Source organism: Danio rerio, chromosome 20, assembly GCF_052040795.2.
Source record: "Danio rerio strain M-AB ecotype USA chromosome 20, GRCz13ab, whole genome shotgun sequence".
Classification (NCBI taxonomy): domain Eukaryota; kingdom Metazoa; phylum Chordata; class Actinopteri; order Cypriniformes; family Danionidae; genus Danio; species Danio rerio.
Genome location: NC_141040.1, coordinates 52439873 through 52462339, shown reverse-complemented (window position 1 = coordinate 52462339; position 22467 = coordinate 52439873). Strand labels below are relative to the sequence as shown.

Genomic DNA, 22467 nt, shown 5'->3' with positions numbered 1-22467 from the left:
GAAGAATGAGTAAATTAGAGACCTGAATAAAGTGTTTTGGTGGTTGTAGTGCATTTTGAATGTGAAATGAACTGCTTTGCCAAGCTGAAAGTTGCTTAGGAGAATTGTGTGAAGAGTTTTGCAAAAGTAACCTAAGTATTGAGAAATGTGTCCTAGCGTCTGTAAAAACTGTAAACTAAACAGTCAAATCATCGATGACCTGCTCCGGCTCGGAAGGCAAAATAAAGTGTGAGTGCAGGCCGTCAAAGAAGAGGGGTGTGTGTTACTGATTGACTGAAGTGTGTGTGTGTGTGTGTGTGTGTGTGTGTGTGTGTGTGTGTGTGTGTGTGTGTGTGTATGTGTGTGTGTGTGTGTGTGTGTGTGTGTGTGTGTGTGTTTGATTGACTGATGTGCGAGAGTCAGTGAGTGTGTGTGTGTGTGTGTGTCTCACCCAAGCAGTTGACGGTCAGCGCTGAGGTTTGTGTGCGCGAGAGTGTGTGCAGCAGTGACACACACATGCGCTGTCGGAGTGTATGTGGAAGAGTCTGAACCGCATCGCTGGAGCTCCAGATCCTGAACAGCACGTAACACACAGCGGCCTTCACATCCTCATCCCACACCAGCAGACCTGAGCACACACACTCCAACATGCACACTACACACACACATATTAAAACACAAAAGAAAACACACACATGCACCAACACACATATCCATAAACACATACACACACACACACACACACACACACACACACACAGTAACATAAATAAGCTTCAGTGCAAAAAGTGACTGTGTGATGGTCAAAAGTGTGTGTGTGAGGTCAGTCTTACAGTGGCTGGAGGTCAGTGTTTGGCTCAGGGCAGGATGAGCGTCCAGCAGTTTACCCAGAAACATTAGAGAGGACAGAGACACTTTCAGACCCTCAGTCCACTAAAACACACACACACACACACACTGTCAAGACATGCATAACAATCAGCATCTCACAGACTGGCCAGTATTCAGAGCCCTGTAGATGTATGTGTGTGGGCACCTGTGTGGTGTGTATGTGTGATTCTGTGAGTTGTATATGTGTAAAAGTGTGTGTAGTATGTGAGTGAGTTTGCCTATTTGTGTGTGTGTGTGTGTGTGTGTGTGAGTGTGTTTCTGAGAGTGTCTGTATGTGTGCTGTGTCTATGCAGTGTGTATGTGTCTATGCGGAGTGTGTGTTTGTGAGAGAGTTTGTCGGTGTGTGAGTGGGCATCTTTCTGATGTATGTGTGTTTGTGCGGTGTGTGTGTGGGTGTGTGTGAGTTTGTTTTTAAATGTATGTATGTGTGCGTGCTTGTGAAAGTGTGTGTGGTGTTGTGTGTGTGTGAGACAGTTTTTGTAAATCTGCATGAGTGAGTTTATGTGTGTACGTGAGTGAGTTTGGTTTTCTGTTTGTGTGTGAGTGTTTGTGAGACTGTGTGTGTGCTGTGTGTGTAAGAGCATCTGTGAATATTTGAGTTTGTCTTTCTGTTTGTGTGCGTGAGAGTGTATATGTGTGTTGTGTCTATGCTGTGTGTATCTGTGTCTATGTGGTGTGTATTTGAATGTGTGTGTATCAGTAAGTGTGTCTTTCTGTTTGTGGTAAATATGTGCATGTTTGCTTATGTGTGTATCTGTGTAATTGTGTGTAAATGTGTCTTTGAGTTTGTCTTTCTGTTTGTGTGTGAGAGTGTTTGTGAGAGTGTATGTTTGTTTTGTCTATGATGTGTGTATAAGCGTCTGTACGATGTGTGTGTGTGATTCTGTGAGTGTGGTGAGTTTGTCTTTCTGTTTGTGTGTGAGAGTGTTTTGGAGAGTGTATGTGTGATGTGTCTATGCAGTGTGTATGTGTGTTTGTATGTGCGGTGTGTATGTTTTTGTAACTGAGTGAATGTGTGTGTCTGTCTGTGTGGTGTGTATGTGAGTGTGTGTATGTGTGAGAGCTTGTTTGTGTGTACGAGTAAGTGTGTCTTTCTGTTTGTGTTTGGGTATGTGTGGTAAGTATGTGTATGTTTGCTTATATGTGTGTGTGTGCGTGTGTGTATTTGTGTGTAAATATGTGTGCGCATGTGTGTGTATTTGTGTGTAAATGTGTGTGCTGTGTCTATGCAGTGTGTGTTTGTATGTATGTGTGTCTATGCAGTGTGTATGTGATTGTGAGTGAGTGAATGTGTGCGTGTCTGTATGTGGTGTGTATTGTGTTTGTGTGTGTTTGTGTGTGTGTGTGTGTGTGTGTGTGTGTGTGTGTGTGTGTGTGTGTGTGTGTGTGTGTGTGTGTGTGTACGTGTGTGTGTGTGTGTGTGAATGTGTGTGTGTGCATGAGTGAGTGTGCCTTTCTGTTTGCGTATGTGTGTAAAAAGTATGTGTATGTTTGCTTATGTGTGTGCTTGTGTGTGTGTGTATGTGTGTGCATGCATGTGTGTGTATTTGTGTTTAAATGTGTGTGCTGTGTCTATGCAGTGTGTGTGTGTGTGTGTGTGTGTGTGTGTGTGTGTGTGTGTGTGTGTGTGTGTGTGTGTTTGTATGTAAGTGTGTCTGCAGTGTGTATGTGATTGTGAGTGGGTGAATGTGTGCGTGTCTGTGTGTGGTGTGTATTATATGTGTGTTGTGTGTGTGTGTGTGTGTGTGTGTGTGTGTGTGTGTGTGTGTGTGTGTGTGTGTGTGTGTGTGTGTGTGTGTGTGTGTGCATGAGCGAGTGTGCCTTTCTGTTTGTGTATGTGTGTGCAAAGCATGTGTATGTTTGCTTATGTGTGTGCTTGTGTGTGTGTAAAATTGTGTGTGTTCACACCCGTGAGTGAATCTGGTCCAGGATGAACAGCAGGAACTGTTGATTCGGCACATCCAGCGTTATCTGCAGCAGAACTGACACACACACACACACACACACAGTCTATATTGTGCTCTTTCTAAGTCTCCTGCTTTTGCTCTAGAAGTCTCCAGAAACTGTTCAGATGCCTCATTTCAAATCAGATAATTGTGAAGCAGTATTTTCAGACTCAGAGCTCCTCATCAGTGTTATGCTGATTCAGTCAATACACACATTAAATATAATAAAATAAAGTCAGTGTTAGGATTCATCTGTAATGCCTGCAGATGCTAGAGAGACACAGTTTGACAGTTAAAGTAAGTATGGATAAAAAGTGAATGTGAAAGTGATAGCTCTGATTATTCTGCATTTGCTGTTGCGTTAACAGAGCAGATGCAGTTTCACTTTGATGTAAACTAAAAGAATATCAGGTTAAATAATTTTATATTATTATTATTATACACCCATCGGCCACTTTATTAGGTACACCTTACTAGTACAGGGTTGAACCCCTTTTCCCTTCAGAACTGTTTTCATCCTTCATGGCATAGAATCAACAAGATACTGGAAATATTTCCCCATATTGAGGATTTTGCTCTATATTGACATGACTGACATTGGACTAAGGTGATGTTATCTATATGCATGCTTCGTCTCAAAGTCTGCATGCATTGTATACTGTTTACCATGGTGCACTTAGATTTATAACTAATTTTAAATCCCTTACTCATCATTGTGTGCTGTATACTAGGGTATATTGGTCTGCTTTGTCTATTCGTAGGCTCAAGCATTGGCATATCCTTGTTTACAAATGTATACTGGGTTTACTCCCATCATATCTCCAGAATTACATCAGTAAAAAGCTTGTTCTTAACTATGGTCTTCGGTCACGGTATTTATTTACTGTCTGTTCCTAAAGTGCGGACTGAGATGGGAAAAAAGGCTTTTAAGTACGCAGCACCTTTTGCTTGGAACAATCTGCAAACACAGTTGCAGTTCAAATACTTGATTTCACTACATGCTTTTAAAAAGACTATAAAAGATTTAGAAGTTGAAACAAAGGTTTGTAGATGTTTTGAATAGTTTGTCAGTGTGATTCATGTTAAATTGTTTTTTGTTTGTTGTCTGTTGGACTGATGTGACTTGTGTACTGCCTAATCTTGGCCAGGACACTCTTGTAAAAGAGATTTTTATCTCAATGTGTCTTTTCTGGTAAAATAAAGGTTATAAAAATAATAATAATAATAATGATAGCATCATGCAGTTGCTACAGATTTGTCCACTGCACAAATTGGATCAGTTTTACTGTAGTACAATGTAGGAATAATTATTTGGTATATCACCGTTTACATTATTTTGCAGTCCTCGTTTACATAAATCAAATATAGTGTCCTGAAGCCACTAGTAAAATAATATCTGGGACTACAGCTGGATTCTAAATAATGTATATATCAATTTAAAGAGATGTGATTGATCACCTTGAACAGTCTGGTCCAGCAGAGACGAGTCCACAGCACTGAACAGCAATCCTTAAACACACAAACAAGACAGTGAGAAAAAACATACTGACAAGCAGTTTCCTGAACATCTCTATGTGTTTTTACACTGGTTATCCATGTTTGTGGCAGTTTCCCTATCTGTATCTAAAAGCTCCGTCACTGCACAAATGCTAATCGAGATGCCTTTTTATTTTATAGAAAGCCTGTTTTAAAGTCTGCTCCTCAATTTGTAAACAAATAAATACAGAAATAAATATTATATCATTAATTCTGTGAGCATTTCATCCAACAAAATTAAAAATATCACTAATAAATCCTGCTTTTCTGTAAATATTTACCTGAAATGATAAATTATTAGTTTTCTGAGAAAATATTAACGTGACTTCCACATTTGTAAGTCAGGTTGGATTAAAGTGTCAACTAACTTATACGTTCAATATGGCCAAGCAAACTTAACCATGAACTCTTATTGGGAGTTTTGTATTTATAAATGCAAACAGAAAAATAAAACAACATTTTTAAACACAATTTTGTTTTATTAATAAAAAGGAGACTTTAAAATGCTGAACAGTATCATGTTTGTTGTTGTTTCGTGAAATGCTTTAACTTTAACTTTCTCTTTGACTGTATGCCACTCATTAAGTTTAATAACGATAATTTTTTACATCGATATACACTGAGAAACGAACAAATACAATGTACGAAGTTTTAAAATGACATGTTAGAGTTGCAATTAAAAACAATCATTAAGTGTGAGTGGGTGTTTAACTCAGTAATGATGAGATGAAGCGTTTTCTCCGGTCCTCCTCGCCATAAAGCAGCTCCCGTACCGCGTCCACGCGCATTGCGGAGACGAGCGCCGCGCGCTTCCGCACCGCCTGAGGAAACGAGCATTATTCGTGACCAGTGTCACAGTGCCACAAAGCGGTCAGCAAACTTATTATTTGGAATTTTATTCAAGTAACGATGAACTTACCGACACATCTGCCCGGTCCATCATCTCCACCACACACGCAACGCAAATGCCGGCCCGTTCCCAGCGCGGGCCGTGACCCTGATGAATCTTCTCACAGATTACGTCTAAACTTGACATTTTTGACGTTTTACGAGGCCAAAATACAAATTTATTTTAATGAATCTTAGCTTGACGACAGTAAACTGGTTAATCAAAAGTACAAATAGTGTCAATGAATACGCGCGAGACGTTACACCCTCGCGGAGTCAGTTGGCGGTTATTTTGAGTCTGACCAATCAGAGGTCACGATGACACCCGTTAACCAATCAAATCTCAGAAAAATAACGCATTTGCTTTGGCTTTGATCATAGATATATACATTAGATGTGGCCTACTCCGCTGCAGACTTGGATCCAGGCAGATCTACGGCCCAAGCTAGCAACATGTTCTACATCTCACTTTCTTAAGTAGGCTAATTTTCTTGTACTTTTTTTGTCTGTTTTTAGTCTGCACAATGCCTTTTCTGGTAAGATTTCTTCCAAATCTTTATTCCATTTAAAAATGGAAAACAAATGAACAAAACATACATGGACCGTCTAACTTTTCTAATCTTTTTAATCTTTTCTGGCCAAAAGAGAATTTAACTCAGCACACCCACAAACATTACAAATATGTTGTGCTGGGAATTAAAAATTGTTACACTCAGCTAGAGAGTAATTATTGTATATTTAATTATTTATGTAAAGATATATATTTTTTTCTCACAGAGTAGACAATACACTATCGTGGTCTGGGTTGTCAGCCAAATCTACACTACAACTACACCACATTATTCCTCCAAATCTGATTTCCTTAAATTTATATTAAAATAAATCTAAACAAATCTTAAAAATCAGAAAATTGATTTTGTTTTAAATTTTAATATGTAATACAATGCAATCCTGTTTTAGTTAAAAACTATCATATATCTATAAATGCGTAGAGAAACTCACAATTATGGAGGGTCTACTAATTTTGCTCGTATAGCTATATTTATGTTCACAACACAGTGACCAAAAGTGTGCAGCCACTCAAAAACTACATTCCCCACAATCCACGTGGTTAGACGGAAGTGACGTGTATTAAAAATAGTGGCTCTTGGATTTAAACCGAAATAATCACCGACGTGCTGAAAAGAGGCGTTTAGACATGTAATATCACATTAATTAAAGAATTTTATTAGGATAAGCGTTGGTGAAGAGAGTGAAAAGTAACCGCTCGATTCGCTGGGTCGCGCGCGTTTTCAAGAGCCGTTACAGTTATTTGTTTACTAAAGCTGAGAAACTGACGCGATCCGTTTCACGTTAACGTTACCCGTTCTTGTAACATCGCCTGTCTTTATTTCTGCCAGCTTTATCATTTTCAGTCAAAACATTGCATACGTTAGTGTTAGTTAGAGGTAACGTTAAGTATTTTTTAGGCTGAGCGCACAGTTACAGTTACAAACATAACTACATTGAGAATACGCCATGATAATTAACCCATTAGCCTTTTTACATTCAGCTTAACTATATTATTTAGTGTGAAAGTCTGAATTTGCGAATTTAAATCTACTTTTTACCTCACTTCTGTTTACATGTCGTTTAGTTTGAGCGATAATAATGAACTGGGACCATCAGTTGAGCTCCATTCTTTCCGAGGCTGATGGAAGTGTCGCAAAAATGAGGGTAAAACACCATATTTTAACACTAAATAATTGTTTTATTCATTATTCCATATTATTTTATGTCTATGTGTGTCTGTTGTTGAGTATTGCAGATGGTGACCGCTAGAGTGCGCCCTGTTAATCTGCTAAATAAGGACAGTTTACCCAAAAATCTGAATTCTGCCATTTACTCATCCTCCAATTGTTCCAAACCTGTTTAAGTTTCTTCTGTTGAACACAAAAGAAGATATTTTGAAGAATGTTAGGGGGAAACATTTGTCATTGACTTCCATAGTATTTTGTTCCTACTATTGATGTCACTGGCTGCTTTGTCAACATTCTTTAAAATATCATCTTTTGTGTTCAGTCGAAGAAAGAAATTCATAAACGTTTAGAAACGCTTGAGTGTGAGTAAATGGTGAGGGCTTTTTACTTTTGGGTGAACTTTACATTTAAAGCTACAGTTAACCCAGATGTCATTTACTGATGTTTATTCTGAAGCTGGGGTTGTATGACTTTTAGCTGTAAAATACAGTTTCTAATTTATTGATATTGTGTGTTACAAGGAACGTCTGACTACACGTGGACGATCTCCCAGAGGAACAGAAGGTAAATTATATTTTAAATGATTAGACTATACATCATCATTTCTGACATGGAGAATTACATGTATAATTGTTTTAAAGATCCAGTAAAGTGTTTAAAAACAAATTAGTCTACTTTAAATTAAATTAGGTATCTTAGTAAATTACTAAGAAGTCAGTTGACTGAATCAAATACTGTACTTTGATAATTTTTTGTTTAATTTATATATATATATATATATATATTGTATTCTAAATATTCATTTAAGTCAGACTGCAGAGATTGGTCCGAAAAAGAGAAAATATCCAGTGAGCGGCAGTTCTTTGGGCGCAAATGCCTTGTTGATGCCAGAGGAGAATGGCCAGACTGGTTTCAGCTGATCAAAAGGCAACAGTAACTCAAATAAGCACTCGTTACAACCAAGGTCTGCAGAAGAGCATCTCTGAACACACAACATGTCCAATCTTGAGGCGGATGGGCCACAGCAGCAGAAGACCACACCGGGTGCCACTCCTGTCAGCTAAGAACAGGAAACTGAGGCCATAATTTACACAGGCTCACCAAAATTTGACAATAGAAGATTGGAGAAACGTTGCCTGGTCTGAAGAGTCTCGATTTCTGCTGCAACATTCAGATAGTCGGGTCAGAATTTGGCGTCAACATGAAACATGGATCCATCCTGCCTTGTATCAATAGTTTAGGATGTTGGTGGTGGTGTAATGGTGTGGGGGATATTTTCTTGGCACACTTTTTGCCCATTAGTACCAATTGAGCATTGTGTCAACGCCACAGCCTACCTGAGTATTGTTACTGACCATGTCCATCAATTTATGACCACAGTGTACTCATCTTCTGATGGCTACTTCCAGCAAGATAACACACCATGTCATAAAGAGTGAATCATCTCAGACTGGTTTCTTGAACATGACAATGAGTTCACTGTACTAAAATGGCCTCCACGGTCATCAGTTCTTTATCCAAAAGAGCATCTTTGGGATGTGGTGGAACAGGAGATTCACATCATGGATATGCAGCTGACAAATCTGCAGCAACTGCGTGATGCTATCATGTCAATATGGAGCAAAATCTCTGAGCAATATTTCCAGTATCTTGTTGAATCTATAATAAGGATTAAGGCAGTTCTGAAGGCAAAAGCAGGTCCAACCCGTTACTAGTAAGGTGTACCTAATAAAGTGGCTGGGAAATGTATTATTTAGTTATTTGAAAATAATTAATGATTTTGTTTTAGTGCAATTTTTTTATTAAATTCTTATTAGATTTTTTTAAAATTAACTATCATGTCTTAATTAGTATTTATTTTTTTATTGATCAAAAGGTGCAAGGACCATAGGTCAATACAAATATACAAAAATATTACATACTATGCCAACAAAAATAATAAAAAAGGAAACATATTTTAAAGTTAATAGTTTTATTATTGTTTTTATTATTATTGTTTGTGTTTTTTTAAGGTTTTGTCTTCTGTCTAACCATTACAGTGTGTGTCTATAATAAAGTTTAAATTGAAAAATTAATTATTGATTTATTAAATTTGATTTATTTTTTGACTGTATCTTTAATGTTTCTTTTTCTGTTAACCAAACTGGTCCAGTAGTAATTTACCATCCTGGTGTTTTAAAGGAATTTCAGGGTATCCTATGCACCCAGGATCACCCGTTGTACTCTGTGTTTCAGCTGCTGCAATCAGGACATCGTTTTAGACTTCCTGTTTACAGGACAAATAGAACTAGAAATTCTTTTATAATGGGGGTCATTAAATGAGTCCAGCGGAGAGGGAGATGCACCTACAAAATGATGTATTGTATGTTGTGGGGTAATATTTTGTTAATGTGTAAATGGAACTTCGCCTGTGTTACGGCACCTTGCTGCAATTTCAGTTTCCCTAAACGGTATAATAAAGTTGAGTCTGAGTTATGTGTGTGTCTTTTCCAGTTGTGTGTGATTTCATGTAATGTGTAAATCTCTTTGCATAATTAAAAAAATACAAGTTTCTGTCTGTGCAGATGTATTTCCAGTCAGAGACTTCACAGTTGGTGTTGATTTGAAGCCCTCTTCCTCTCTCACTCCTGCTGTTCAGTGGACAGATCTGACCGCCATCCAGACACAGTTGCAGCAACAGAGTCAGGTAAGACTAACAGCTTATCTCATCACATCTATATATTATTTAATAGTGATTTAAACACTTTTGAGCAGAGGACTGAAGTGCAAAGACAATTATTTAATTTTAAAATTGTGTCAGTTGTTATGCTTACTTAAAATGTTTAATATATCATCACCTTAGAATTACAAGGTTCTATCTGACATTTTTGTCAAAATTGAGTTATTGACATATTCTTATTAAACGACAACTTATTTACATTATGGGGTGTTAAAGATTTTTTATTTAAAAAACAAATATGACACATACTGTTAACTTTAAAGCTCAGTATCTCAAAATCATTCGAATGCAGATAGAACCTTATAATTCCAAGGTGACGACATGTCTCAGTTGTCACCAAAATGTGTTTGTTGAAGTTTCAGTTTAAAATATCTCTCAAATAATTTATTATACTGTAAATACAGTTTATGGTAAATGGCCTGTTTTTGCTAGAAGAAAAATTAGAGCTCGACTGATGTGTTGTTGTTTTTTTTTTTTTAAATCAGGGCAGCTTATGGTGATATGATGCAGATTTTTTTAAGGCATCATCTAATAATCTGAGTCATTCTTTTAAAATTAAATTAAGGTTTTATATCAATGATGTAACTTTAGAGACATAAACCCCTTTCTTTAAAAGCGACAAGTTGACATAACTTTAAAAAAAAGTGACTCAAGTTGTCTTAACTTTATTTTTGAAGACCTTCACGGCCAATCACAGTTATTTCTGTTGAGTATATGAACACAGTGGCCAATCAGCTGTGTTTAAAAACACGCTCAAATGTTAGTGGGAAATGAACATTTTTAAATCGGTAGTGAACTTGGTACTTTCTAGGGCTGTGCAATATGGGCAAAAGAAACCTATCACGATTTTCTAGAACAATTTTGCTATTTTTATTTTAATCACGGTTTTGACACACACTTTTGTTTTACAGTGTGAATCTAAAACATATTTACAAAGGAAAGTAATTAGCCTTTATCAATGACCTGTAACATATCTCATAAGGCAAAAACTATAAATCTAGTAAAGGTGTAACAAATTGTCTCTAGAACAGACCTATGGCCAACAAATAAATAGATTAGTGTGTGTGTGTGTGCTGTCAAACTCAAGTAAGGCTCTGATGTTCTTGACAAGATATCAGAAGTAGTGACATGTAATTTTCTACTTGTTCACAGATTTATTTATTTTTTGCCATCCATAGATCATAGACCTCTTTGTGATGCTGCTGTGAAATAGGTCGTTCACATATCGTGTCTTTTACGTGCACAAGTCTGTTATTTCTAAAGGAGGCGTGCAGCTTTCAACAAATATTGAAAGCAACAAGTGCGCATATTCCAGGCGCTCCTAGTTAAAAACATTTCTTTTCAGACAAACTTTAAATTTAAATGTTCAGAATGCCGCATATGTAACAGGAACTGATCGATCAGCTTTATACTTTTAATATACTCATTTCGCGAGACTAATTAGCTCAGACAAACACAGGACACCCAAACACCCAGTGCCTTTTTAATTTTCTCCATGTATAAAACTTGTATCGGAGCTGCAGCAATGTTTCGTTAGTTGGTCATCCTTTGAAAAAACGATTGATGGTCAACGAACAACGACAAAGGAGCTCTAGCGCAAAACGTGTTGAAAATGCTGAAAGAAGCTACACGCCTCGTGCTTTCCACATGCTTTTAGATGTAATATATGGCTGACTTACAAATTACCTGGTTCTGCGATACATTAGCTTTCCTTTTTGCAAAGTAATCACCACAGATGTTGACTTTTTTTTGGCACCAAGTTCTCCTGTGCTGAACTCATCATGCTGGCTATTTGTCATTAAGCTCAGTCTCCTGTTCCCACGCTCTGTTTAGCAGGGTTCATAAGGTCATAGAAAACCTGGATGAGTCATGGAATTTTGACATGGCATTTTCCAGGCCTGGAAAAACAGAAAAACCCCCAACATTTTAAAAAAGTCATGGAAGTTAGTTTAACAAATATCTGTAAACTTGAATTAGGGCTGCCCGATATCGGAAAAATCTGACATTGGGATAATTTGTATTTCTGTTATATATATTGCGATGTGCATACAATTTCACCAGATGATTTAACAGGTTTATTTGGATTGATCAAGGGGATTTTGTAGAGGAGTGAATCTCAAATAATATATAACAAATAAATTACAAGCATAGATAAATAAAATATAGCAAAGATAAAAGTGAATTAAAGTTTTCAGATATTCACTATTCAGGTACAGATATGGAATAATCAACACTGCATAGTCTTCATTGTATCTTATTTATTCTTTATTAAAGTTACAAAATATTTCTTGTGGCCGGATGTTTTAAAATTTGAAGTATTGAAGTGTTCACACAGTCACAGGCCTTAAAGGGAGAGTTACTCAAAGATTAAAATGTACTCATTGTTTAATCACACGTCACTTGTTTCAATAGTATAGGAGTTTTAAAATTATACTCTTTATGTGTTTATTTAAAATAGAAAATTCATAAAAGTTTGAAACAAGTGAAGGGTGTACTGAAAATGTTAAGTAATTTTTGGGTGAACTAACTCTTTAAAAATGCATGCAGATGATTAACTTTTACTCCATTATGATTAAACTCTAGATTAAACTATAATCTCAACAATGCATATTCTGCGATGTGACTATTGCAGATGCACACATTGCCATGTGGATGCTGAAACTATATATTGTGCAGCCCTAACTTGAATATAGGTTAGTTGTCTTCTTTGCTGTCTTTGGCCAAAAATTTGCTCTCACATTGTTAGTGCTGTGTAAGCATTATCAAAATCAATTTTACATAGATATAAAAACAAATAAAAAAAATAGATTGTTGCATGTTCTATGATATGCTGTAATAAATTTGAACGTCTTTGTTTTTCTTATTATTTACCATGTATATGTAGACATTACATGAAACATTACGTCATGAAAATGTACTTGAAAGTTCTGGAAAAATCTTAGAATTTTAAGAGTAAAAATGTGTATGAACCCTGGTTTAGGCACTCTGTGTTATGATTGGTTTAAATAGCATACTGTGGGAAAATCGAGCAGTAAGGCGATTTAGAAATCGCGCATGTCCAAATCACGAATTCGATACAGCCCTAATTTTGACAACCGTGCTTCGTTTTTTATAATTATGCACATAGTTCCTTAATGATTGTTTTTACAGAGTATTCACTAAAAAAAAAATGAAAATGTAAAAAGCATAAGACATTTTTAGTGTGTGTTGAAATTACATTGGGCCCTGTTTATCTGTATTTAGTGCTGTCACTTATGAATAAATGTTTTTCTAAGTAAAGCTACGGTCACACTAGAGTTTGTGTGTGCGAAAAGGGGCGAGAATAAACAAGATTATTAGGCATTAAAAAAAGCGAGTGATTGCTCCATGTTTAAAATTTCTGTCCAGAGAGGTCATGTTTTGATCCTCGGTTGGTATCACGCAGTCAAGTGATGCGTTTTCGCATGACCCTGCGTTTCTGGTCTGGAAGTCTGTGGAGGAAAAGCCCAGTGTGACCGCAGCTTTAGTTTCGATTATTAACATCTAATTTAATGAATTGAATCCTGCAATAGATTGTACTTGTCAATGAATGATGAATACTGAAAGGTTATTTTGTTTTTTATCTGTATTAAGTGCTGTTGTTTTTAAACAAATGTGTTTATAAGTTTGTTTTGAATATTAATGTCTAAATGAATAATCCTGCAATAGACTGTACATGTCAATGAATGATGAACACTGAAATGTTATTTTGCTGCAGGCTATTGAAACTTTAACACAAAACCTGCGGTTTCTGGAAAGAGAGCGAAATGCACAGCAAAGACAAATAGAAACATTACAAGGTGATGATTTCAGTCTACTCCGATACAATGCAGTGAATACTCACATAACCATAGAAAACGCAGAGATTAATGTCTAGTTATTTTGAAGTGATATTAACTCCAGAAACTGTCATCCAGAGGAGCAGAAGAGACTTCAGGATAAGCTGGAACAGAAGGAGCGGGATGCGGATCGAACATCATTGAGTCCTGGAACGGACCGCCGGATCGAGCACTGGAAGAGAGAAATGGATCGAGAGCTGATCAGTCTAAGAGGACAGATCAACAGAGCCACGACTCTAGGAAATCAAGAAGAAAGGTCTGTCATGATTCTCTAAACCACTCTTACTGTCCACAGTTACATGATTTCACACAGTTTTAGACAACAGATTTGGAATAATTCAGATATTTTAATAATTTCAATGATCAATTTAAACTTCATTGCTAAAATATAGTATAAAATGTAATATTGTATAAAGCTGAATTTGGGTGGCACGGTGGCTCAGTGGTTAGCACTGTCGCCTCACAGCTAGGTCAGTTGGCATTACTGTGTGGAGTTTGCACGTTCTACCCGTGTTCTAGTGGGTTTTCTCCAGGTGCTCCGGTTTCCCCTACAGTCAAAACACATGCGCTATAGGGGAATTGGTTCTTAGTGTATGAGTGAGAATTATTGAGTGTGTGAATGAGTGTTTTCTAGTACTAGGTTGCAGCTGGAAGAGCATCAGCTGCGTAAAACATTTGCCGGAATAGTTGGCGGTTCATTCCACTGTGGCGACCCATAATAAATAAGGGACTAAGCTGAAGGAAAATGAATGGATGCTGAAGTTTTAGCATTTTTACTCAGTCACATGATCCTTTTGAAATCCTAATGTGATTGCTGGTCAACTAATTCTTATTGTCAATATTGAAACAGCTGTAGTACTTGATATTTTTGTGGAAGCGATGTAGTGTATTTTTTGTATTATTAGTAAGGTTAAAAAAAGAACATTGTTTGAATAAAACAGAAATTGTGAAGCATTATTAAAGTCTTTACTGTCACTTGATGAATATAAGGCATGCTTGAATTAAAACATAATATCATTTATGATAGAGTATCATTTTTCAGCTGCAAGTTTCAGCTGGAAAACTATAGTGAGCATTAGCAGTACTAATTAATGTTTGAAAACCTGTCTGAAGGATTGTGTGATCCTGAACACTGAAGTATTGATGCTGAAAAATAATATGTAACATTACACAGATATAAAAATATTCTGAAAAAGGAAACAGAGATTTCAATGAAACACACACACAACCAAGACCTGTAATGTGTATCAAAAATAAACATGAATTTTTCATTGATATTAAGTGTGTTAGTAAGCCACTGAAAACGGAGACTACTGTAAAAGGAGTATCCTAAGGAGTCCTATTTTACCCCTTTTTCAAGATTTAAGAGAAGTCTTTTGGTGTCTGTAAATTTTCAGCTCAAAACACCCATCAGATTATTTATTATAGGACATTGTTGCTGTTTTTGTTGCTTTTAAATGCAATTGAGCTGGTTCTCCCCACCCACCATTCCCACGTGCATGTCAGAGCCATGGAGATCTCTCTGTATTGCTCTAACTCGTGTAGCCTTAACGTAGATAAACAGCACAGTGACAGACAAGAATGAAGCAGATAAGGGCGTTTTGGCAATATTGCGATTAAACTTTACCTCATGTAAACACAATAATTAATATGTAAATGTATATTGCCATTAAGCTCTTACTCCAAGTATTGAAAATAATAATCATATTAAACGTAAACGTACTGAATGAGTGTTTCTGATAATGTTTGTGTTCAGTTTCAGCTCTAAACTGCGCAGAGAAGAGCTGGAGCAGCTCAGGAGAGAGGTGGACATCATCAAAAATAAACTCTGTAGGTCAAATACTAGACACTTCCTGACTTTTCCACCTGCGCATATTAGATATATGCAATATAATGTTTCATGCATAAATCAGCTCTTTTTAGTGCTCCGTTATTTCGCTCAGGGCTCTCGGCCAGAGCAAATACACTTTGTGTCAAAATACACGCACTCAAATAAACCTCTGTCACACAAGTCAACACACTGACTGTTTTGGAGCTGGCTTCATGTTCATAACACTTAAAAATACTGATAGACTCTCTGACCCTGGGCATTTTGGGTACATTTATGTATGTTTGTGAATGTTTTAAATAAGCAAACTGCTTTATATTTTTATAGTGCGACAGGAGGAAGATACGTTTCAGCTTCAGTCGGAGGCCAGAGAAACAAGGAGACAGTATGAACGCAGCTCTAAGGTCAATAAAACACACTTACACATTTATGTAGGCTGCCTGTAGATTTTTGGAAAGCAGTAATAGTTTTAATTCGAATTAGCCCATTAAAGGGCACCTATTTTACCCCTTTAACTAGATGTAAGACAAGCCTTTAGTGTCTGCAGAATGTGTCCATAAAGTTTCAGCTTAAAATACCAGTCAGATCATTTATTACAGCCTCCAAAACCTGCCCGTTTTGGTGTCTGGATACAGTGTAGCTGTTTTTGTAGCCTGTGGCTTTAAATGCAAATAAGTTGCTTCTCCCCGCCCACCGTTTGCACCTGCGTGTCTGCATCTCATCAAGCGTTACATCAGATAAACAGCAGTCAGTGATATAGACTCATATGAAGCTGAAATACAGCTCAGTAGTAAGAAATACCAAGTAAGTTTGTTTCATGTATTTGTGGTGGAGTTTATTCAAGCCTTTCTGAAACGATGAGTCATATAAATGCCGTTTAGAGTGCACACATATTAGTTTTTACTGGCATCATGTGACCGTGGTGATTATAGCGGTTACATAGTACAATAGAATTACATAGTGATTTTACTCTATTGCAAGCATGCTGTTTTTAAAAGGGTTTAAACTTATAAAAATCACAGAGTACAAATACTTTAGGCTAGTTTATTTGCAATGCAAAAACAATGCTCTGTGAACGTGTGCATACATGTTATTCTAGAAACATGGCGCCTGTTAAATAATTTGGTGAGCGGGGAAACTGCACTCTTACATCACGTTGCGGTGGGGCTCAAAAACACTGGGATTTGGATACTATTTTAAAGTCAGGAAATTTAAAAAACAGAGACTTATTGGGTTTATTTCACCTCAATATGACTGTGGGGACACTATATATTCACACAGTTCTGTCCATTGCTTACAAATGTTGATTTTCATCATAGGTGCCCCTTAAAACGATCGAAAGAAAAAGTAAAGATTGTCAGAATATAAATTGTTTTATATTTCCTCTTAAATTTTAAAAGTGGAAACCCAGGTGGTTTTAATTAATACACAATTACAGAATGGTTTTCCATCATTCATAGGTTTTACACTGATGTTTATGATACAATTTTGAATTTTCAAATAGTTTAATAGCTACAAAACTAAAATGAATTAACAAATGATTTATTTGATAACTGGAAAAAAATATTTAAACCTATTGGTTTACAGTAAACTGATGCCCTGTTTTTTCTTGGCTTTCTTGGTAACAATGAATGTTGGACCATTATTGTCTTTTTAGCATATAAGTAGAGGACACAAACTAGCCAGACAGTAATGTGTGAATTGTGGAGTTCTAAAAGTCTTAAAAATTGAATAAAAATTATTTTTTTTTTTGTAATTGTACTTTTTTTGCTTTTATTCTTGCCATAATAGAAATATATATTTAAAAATATATATTACAGCCCATGTTCTCTTGTCATTAATATTTTAATAAATGTTGTTAAACAGGGTAGAATTGTCCAAGATATTAGCAAAAGCAAGTGATGCATCAAAGTTTGATTAAAAAAAATCCTAAAATGCTATAAATGTCTTTCTAATCATTAAAATAATTTATAAAAATATTTAGTTTAAAAAATCTTGAATGAAATTAATGTGGTGTAGTTCTGGAAACTTCCTACTTCTATGTTTATCTGTCTGATTTTACGGTTGATTTTTTTTTGACCGCCCTCTGTCGTTTGAAAAAAATATCTCAATGGAGAATATGTCAAGTATAAAAGCCTTGTCCAGTTTGGTTGGTGCGCGTGCACTCAGCGGAAGTCCACGACGTGGTGTCAGGCGAAATTATAAATCAGTCTTCATGATGCTTAAAATTCTAATTTGCATAACAGAAATTAATTATTTTAAAACATTCATAAAAATATTTTAAAAATATGAATGATTTTTCCCAAATATTCCTCCAATTTCTGATTTCGATCAACTCAGGCATTCTCACATTTGTGTTTCAAATATCTATTTTTTTTGTATGTGAAGTAACTCTGTCATGATATGCATGCAAAAGACATTCAACATGTGTTTATGATTTGTTGGTGTGTTTATTTTATTGTTCAGTTGATGTTTGTATTCTGCAGATGTTAGAGAATTTTACTGACTCGTACCGTACACACAGTTTTGATCTCGCTCGGATGGTGTCGCAATACCAGCACACTCAACAGGAAGTGCGCGACGTCAGGTAAGGGACCCTTTTCACAAGACAGCATCTTAAATCCTTTAAAGTTTGTGTACTTTGTATTTATATCATCTTTGCATCAAATTACAAAAAGATGAATTTCCACTTATGCAAGGTGTTTCTAATGCCTCATTCAAACTAGCAGCGACTTTGTAGCTGCCTCTCGCTCTAGGTGGTGATCTGCTGCAGACGCAGGTCTGTGTAGATCCACAGCAATAAGAGTACAACCAGCCTCTAAGCGAGCTGAGAATCACACAAGCTGTACTGATGCTCCTATTGGCTGTTGCTCAAAGTCGCTCTTCATTTGCATAAAGTTGAAGAATTATCAGCTTTGTTGCGTCGCTTGACACTTCATTTGTACTATCTGTATTTTGTACTGTCTGGAGCCAGCATCTAAGCTTTTCACTCATCATAGCACACGTGTTGCTGATGATGTGACAATAAAAGTGATTTGATTTGATTTGACAATATTGTGGAATGATGTTGCTTGGCTATTTTGCTGCTGAAAAATGTAAGGTATTTTGTATAGATGTATACATGATGTGAGGTGTTGTTACTGTGAAACTAAAACAGGTGTAGCAATGAATACTTTTTGCTTAAGTACTTATTTCAGGCCTTACTTCTTTACTTTTACTTGAGTACAAAAGCGTAGTGAGTACTTCATCTTTTACCAGAGTCGTTTTAAACAACAGTATCTGGGTTTCTACGTGAGTAAAGGATGTGTGTACTTTTGCCCTCTCTGCCTCTCGATGATGCCATCATTTGATTTGTATTTCAGGGAGAGCTTATTTTTGCTTTTGGTTAATACAAATTCTGACTGTTTATGTTGTGTGTGTGTTTCAGAGTCAGCGTCTCTGAGCTGAAGGATGAGGTGCGAGGTCTCGTGCTGAGGGATGCTCATCCTTCACCTGCACACGTACAACACAAACCAGGTGACACACAAAACAATGTCTACAAGCTATTTAAATGATTATTTGATTATGTTTTCAGTTAAATTCTCAATAGGGTATATGCCGAAGCATGCTAATAGGACTTTTAATTTGCCAGTAACCTGGGTTAAGCGCTTCCGGCGAACTGTATTCAATGCAAAAACCGGCACGTTTAAGGTCCGTTTTCTTTAAAAATCAGCGATCTCCACTGGCTGAGTGATATCCCATATCCGTGGTTCTCAGGTTGTACAAGAAGCGCTGCATTAAGTTACATTTTCATCCGCCATGTCTTTATAATATGAGCATGTATTTTACCCCAGTATATTCAATGGAGCTTCTGCGCTAGCCTGCCAATTCTGACGGGTGTGTGCGAGTAAACAGCTTTTTGTCTCGTTTTACGCTTGAGCAACTAAATGAATGCCAAAGTTTATTTAACTGATTGTATTTTAAAGACATAACAACATCGATGCTGTAAAAGGAAACGTATAAAATGGAAAAAAGTTCACAATAACAGGTCACCGGAAGTTTATTAGTATGGGAAGAACGCTAGCTCGGCATATACCCTATTAGGTCTGTCTGAGGTATTGGGCGTGGCTAACATACTTAACCACGCCCCTCCAGCTGTCAGTTTTGACAGCAAACAGAAATGGTGAGGAGGAGTCTGTCTAATAACTTTCCCCAAATACTTTTCCAAACACTTTCTGAATGAAATGCCTGCTCTACTACATCCAATCAGCTCGCAGTAAAAAAAAACAAGCCACGCCCACTGTTTCTCATTAGATATTCAGTTTTTCTAGAAACTGCATCACAGTATAAAACCCAAAAACGGTCACAATTCCTGATCTGGCTGATATTTGTGATTTGACTGGCTTCTCCTGTTAGATTTCTGTGCATTCGCCCTCTTTGCCTGTGTTGTGTTCATTTTGTCTTTCACCTGTGTGTTAGCTGTGTCAGCGGTGCAGACGAGGCCTGAGAGACACGTGTCTTCCGGCTCAGAGGATGATCTCAGTCCCACACCGAGTCTGGCGGAGATCAGCTCTGATGAACTCGATCCGTCCTGGCTGGAGGAAACAGGTGAATAGGCAGGAACAGACAGAATCTGTGGATCTTTTTTGCTATTTATGCACAGAATTCAAAGGCCTCACAGCAGGAAGGTTGCTGGTTCGAGTCCGTTGGCATTTCTGTGTGGAGTTTGCATGTTCTCCCCATATTGGCGTGGGTTTCCTCCAGCTGCTCCGGTTTTCCCCACGGTCCAAACACATGCGCTATAGGTGAATTGAATAAACTAAAGTGGCTGTAGTGTATGTGTGTGAATGTGAGTGTGTATGGGTGTTTCCCAGTACTGAGTTGCAGCTGGAAGGGCATATGCTGGGAAAAACATATGCTGGATAAGTTGGCAGTTCATTCCGAATATATTTAGATATATTCCAAAATATATCTAAATGTATTTCCCTAATTAAACACAAGTGAACAAATTAAATATCACATTTTAAATATTCCGTTTGCTAGTTTTAATAACACTCAATTTAATAACACTTAATACTTTTTATTATTATAATTATAATATTATAATTAATCATTTATAATATGAATGATCAGTTTTCTTAGTTTTTTGAGTTCAGTTGAGGTTTTATTTTAAAATAGTTTTAAAATAATTATTTTTAAGTAAAAACAACTTAGCAGCTGGGGGAATGTTTGGGAGGCAGTGGTATTTTATTATCTTTACACTTCTATAAAAAATGGAGAGTAATGAAAATTATATACGACTTCTCAATGTTAATTTTACAATTATAAAAAAAACACATTTTAAATTTACGAAAATAATTAAAGTAATGTTAGTAGCAGAAATTCTATTTTAGTGTCTTTTATACTATTAAAGTTTTAACGTGATGATTTTGTTTATTTTATGCTTTCATTTTATTGTTAAAGCATTTGTAGTCAGGTTGACATTTTTACTTTTATCCTTTAAAGATGTCCATATTTATGTTTATATAGTTATCCATTTAAGATTTAGTTCATTTAAGATGCTAATTTGGTAATTAAACTAAACAAAATGAGAAAGATTTGCTAAAGTTCAGCTTTTTTCAATAAGCTTGTTTATTTAATCCAGTTAATTTGCTTCATTTCATTTAAAGACCCGTATTATGCATTATAAAAAGGTCATATTTTGGTTTTGGGGGTCTCCAACAACAGGCTGAAATGCATGCAAGGTCAAAAAAATCTTATATTGCTTATAATATGCATTGATTTTTACCTAATTATCCTAACGACTCCCATATGATTTGTTCAGTGATTCATTTGTTTCCAAACCCTTCCTTAGCGTGATGCTAGTCTGCGCTGATTGGTCCGATGACCCAGTCTGTTGTTTGCGTTCAGCGCGAATACTCCTCACGGTGTGTCTCATTATGGGAGCCGACTGACAACAGTTGTACGCTTCCCTCCTTCTCCCCTGCTGGCCACCCCCACTCCTGCTTCTGCTTGTAGAGCTTCACGCCCATTATGATGCAATTTTTAATTTTCTGAGGTAGACTTGAACTGAGAGTGGTGGGTGACATGGCCCTTTAACGATGAATACCCTGACAAGAGGAGAGCTTTGTTTATTTTTTATTATTTATAATTGTACATGTTTAGTTTTTCATTTAACCTGCAAATCTCACCGTTTAAGATCCTGGTTTACACACAAACAAATATTTCACATTTTTGTTCATTGATTATTTCAGAGCCACAAACCAGGAGGAGGCGCCGCCGCCACGTTCATCTAAACACAGATCTGTCAGGAAGTGACCTCAGCGATGCAGGAAATGAGCTTGATAGTGACCTGGATAATGATGCCGAAGTGCTGGACAGAGTTTCAGACAGTGCTCCAGATCTCAGTCTCAGTGACCTCTGACCCCAAAGAATCACCAATAAACCAACAGCTGCTACTACAGGAAGTGGAGAAAGTGTTCTGGTTAGGTAGGCTGAAAACAGTGTTACAGCAGTTTACATCAGTCACGATGGCTGGATTGTTGTCAAATCCAGGATTCTCACTGATTATGATACAGATTTTGACATTAAGCTGACAGAGTGTAGTATTTCTGAAATTGAGCTATTAGCTAACACAGCAGGTATGTGAATATTTGATGATATATCTAGATTCTGTTGTTGTTGGCATGATAAAATAAATTAATATTTTAAAAATGCCATTTTTAATGTGTCAAACACACCAATTAGTATTATTGTTTTATCAAATGATCATTTGGGTATAGTGGGTAGCACAATTGCCTCACAACAAGATTTGCTGGTTCAAGCCTTGGCTGGGTTTGCATGTTCTCCCCATGTTGGCGTGGGTTTCCTCTGGGTGCTCCGGTTTCCCCCACAAAACCAAACACATGCGCTATAGGGGAATTGGGTAAGCTAAATTGTCCGTAGTAAATGAGTGTGTACGGATGTTTTCCAGTCATGGGTTGCAGCTGGGCGGGCATCCGCTGCGTGAAACGTTGGCGGTTTGTTCTGCTGTGGCGACCCCAGATTAATAAAGAGACTGAGCAGAAAAGAAACTTAAGAAGATTTAATGGTGGCACAGTGGTTA

The 22467-nt window shown here is 36.7% G+C and overlaps 2 protein-coding genes across 27 annotated transcripts in view; one reads left to right on the top strand and one right to left on the bottom strand.

Moving 5' to 3' along the window:
* The window catches only part of mei1 (meiotic double-stranded break formation protein 1), a 32025-nt gene extending 26338 nt beyond the window's left edge, over nucleotides 1–5687 (bottom strand). For 16 of the 20 annotated variants that reach the window (XR_015518894.1, XR_015518897.1, XR_015518895.1 and 13 more), the window contains exons 1-6: nucleotides 5272–5548; nucleotides 5065–5173; nucleotides 4275–4325; nucleotides 2779–2852; nucleotides 813–912; nucleotides 431–634 (exon numbers count right to left, since the gene is read on the bottom strand). Coding sequence is in view for 9 of the 20 variants with exons in the window: in XM_087298708.1 (XP_087154834.1) it covers nucleotides 431–634; nucleotides 813–912; nucleotides 2779–2852; nucleotides 4275–4325; nucleotides 5065–5173; nucleotides 5272–5388 (655 nt within the window). In the remaining 11 variants the exon portion in view is untranslated. Of the gene's footprint in view, nucleotides 1–430; nucleotides 635–812; nucleotides 913–2778; nucleotides 2853–4274; nucleotides 4326–5064; nucleotides 5174–5271 lie in introns of all 20 variants that reach the window. The other 4 variants (XM_087298714.1, XM_087298715.1, XM_087298707.1 and 1 more) reach the window with 3 other exon arrangements.
* Nucleotides 5135–22076, top strand: LOC562098. Of its 7 annotated transcripts, none has more exons than XM_087298910.1 (12): nucleotides 5135–5222; nucleotides 6877–6956; nucleotides 7501–7543; nucleotides 9544–9665; nucleotides 13435–13516; nucleotides 13634–13811; nucleotides 15312–15385; nucleotides 15711–15787; nucleotides 17870–17970; nucleotides 18811–18899; nucleotides 19842–19970; nucleotides 21617–22076. In XM_087298910.1, exons 2-12 carry the CDS (start codon nucleotides 6891–6893, stop codon nucleotides 21784–21786), a joined length of 1131 nt encoding a protein of 376 aa, XP_087155036.1. In that variant the 5' UTR covers nucleotides 5135–5222; nucleotides 6877–6890; the 3' UTR covers nucleotides 21787–22076. The 7 variants fall into 7 exon arrangements, 5 of the variants coding, with proteins under 5 accessions (XP_087155036.1, XP_087155037.1, XP_087155035.1 ...); XM_087298911.1 differs by lacking the exon at nucleotides 5135–5222 and adding an exon at nucleotides 5639–5776; XM_087298909.1 differs by lacking the exon at nucleotides 5135–5222 and adding an exon at nucleotides 6369–6440.
* Nucleotides 22077–22467: the final 391 nt, after the last annotated feature.

Excerpts from the sequence above, each read along its gene's own strand:
- LOC562098 (XM_087298910.1), top strand. The coding sequence starts at position 6,891 with ATGAACTGGGACCATCAGTTGAGCTCCATTCTTTCCGAGGCTGATGGA. Across the intron at positions 13,517-13,633 it reads ACAAATAGAAACATTACAAG|AGGAGCAGAAGAGACTTCAG; the intron begins GTGATGATTTCA and ends ACTGTCATCCAG. Across the intron at positions 19,971-21,616 it reads GTCCTGGCTGGAGGAAACAG|AGCCACAAACCAGGAGGAGG; the intron begins GTGAATAGGCAG and ends TGATTATTTCAG.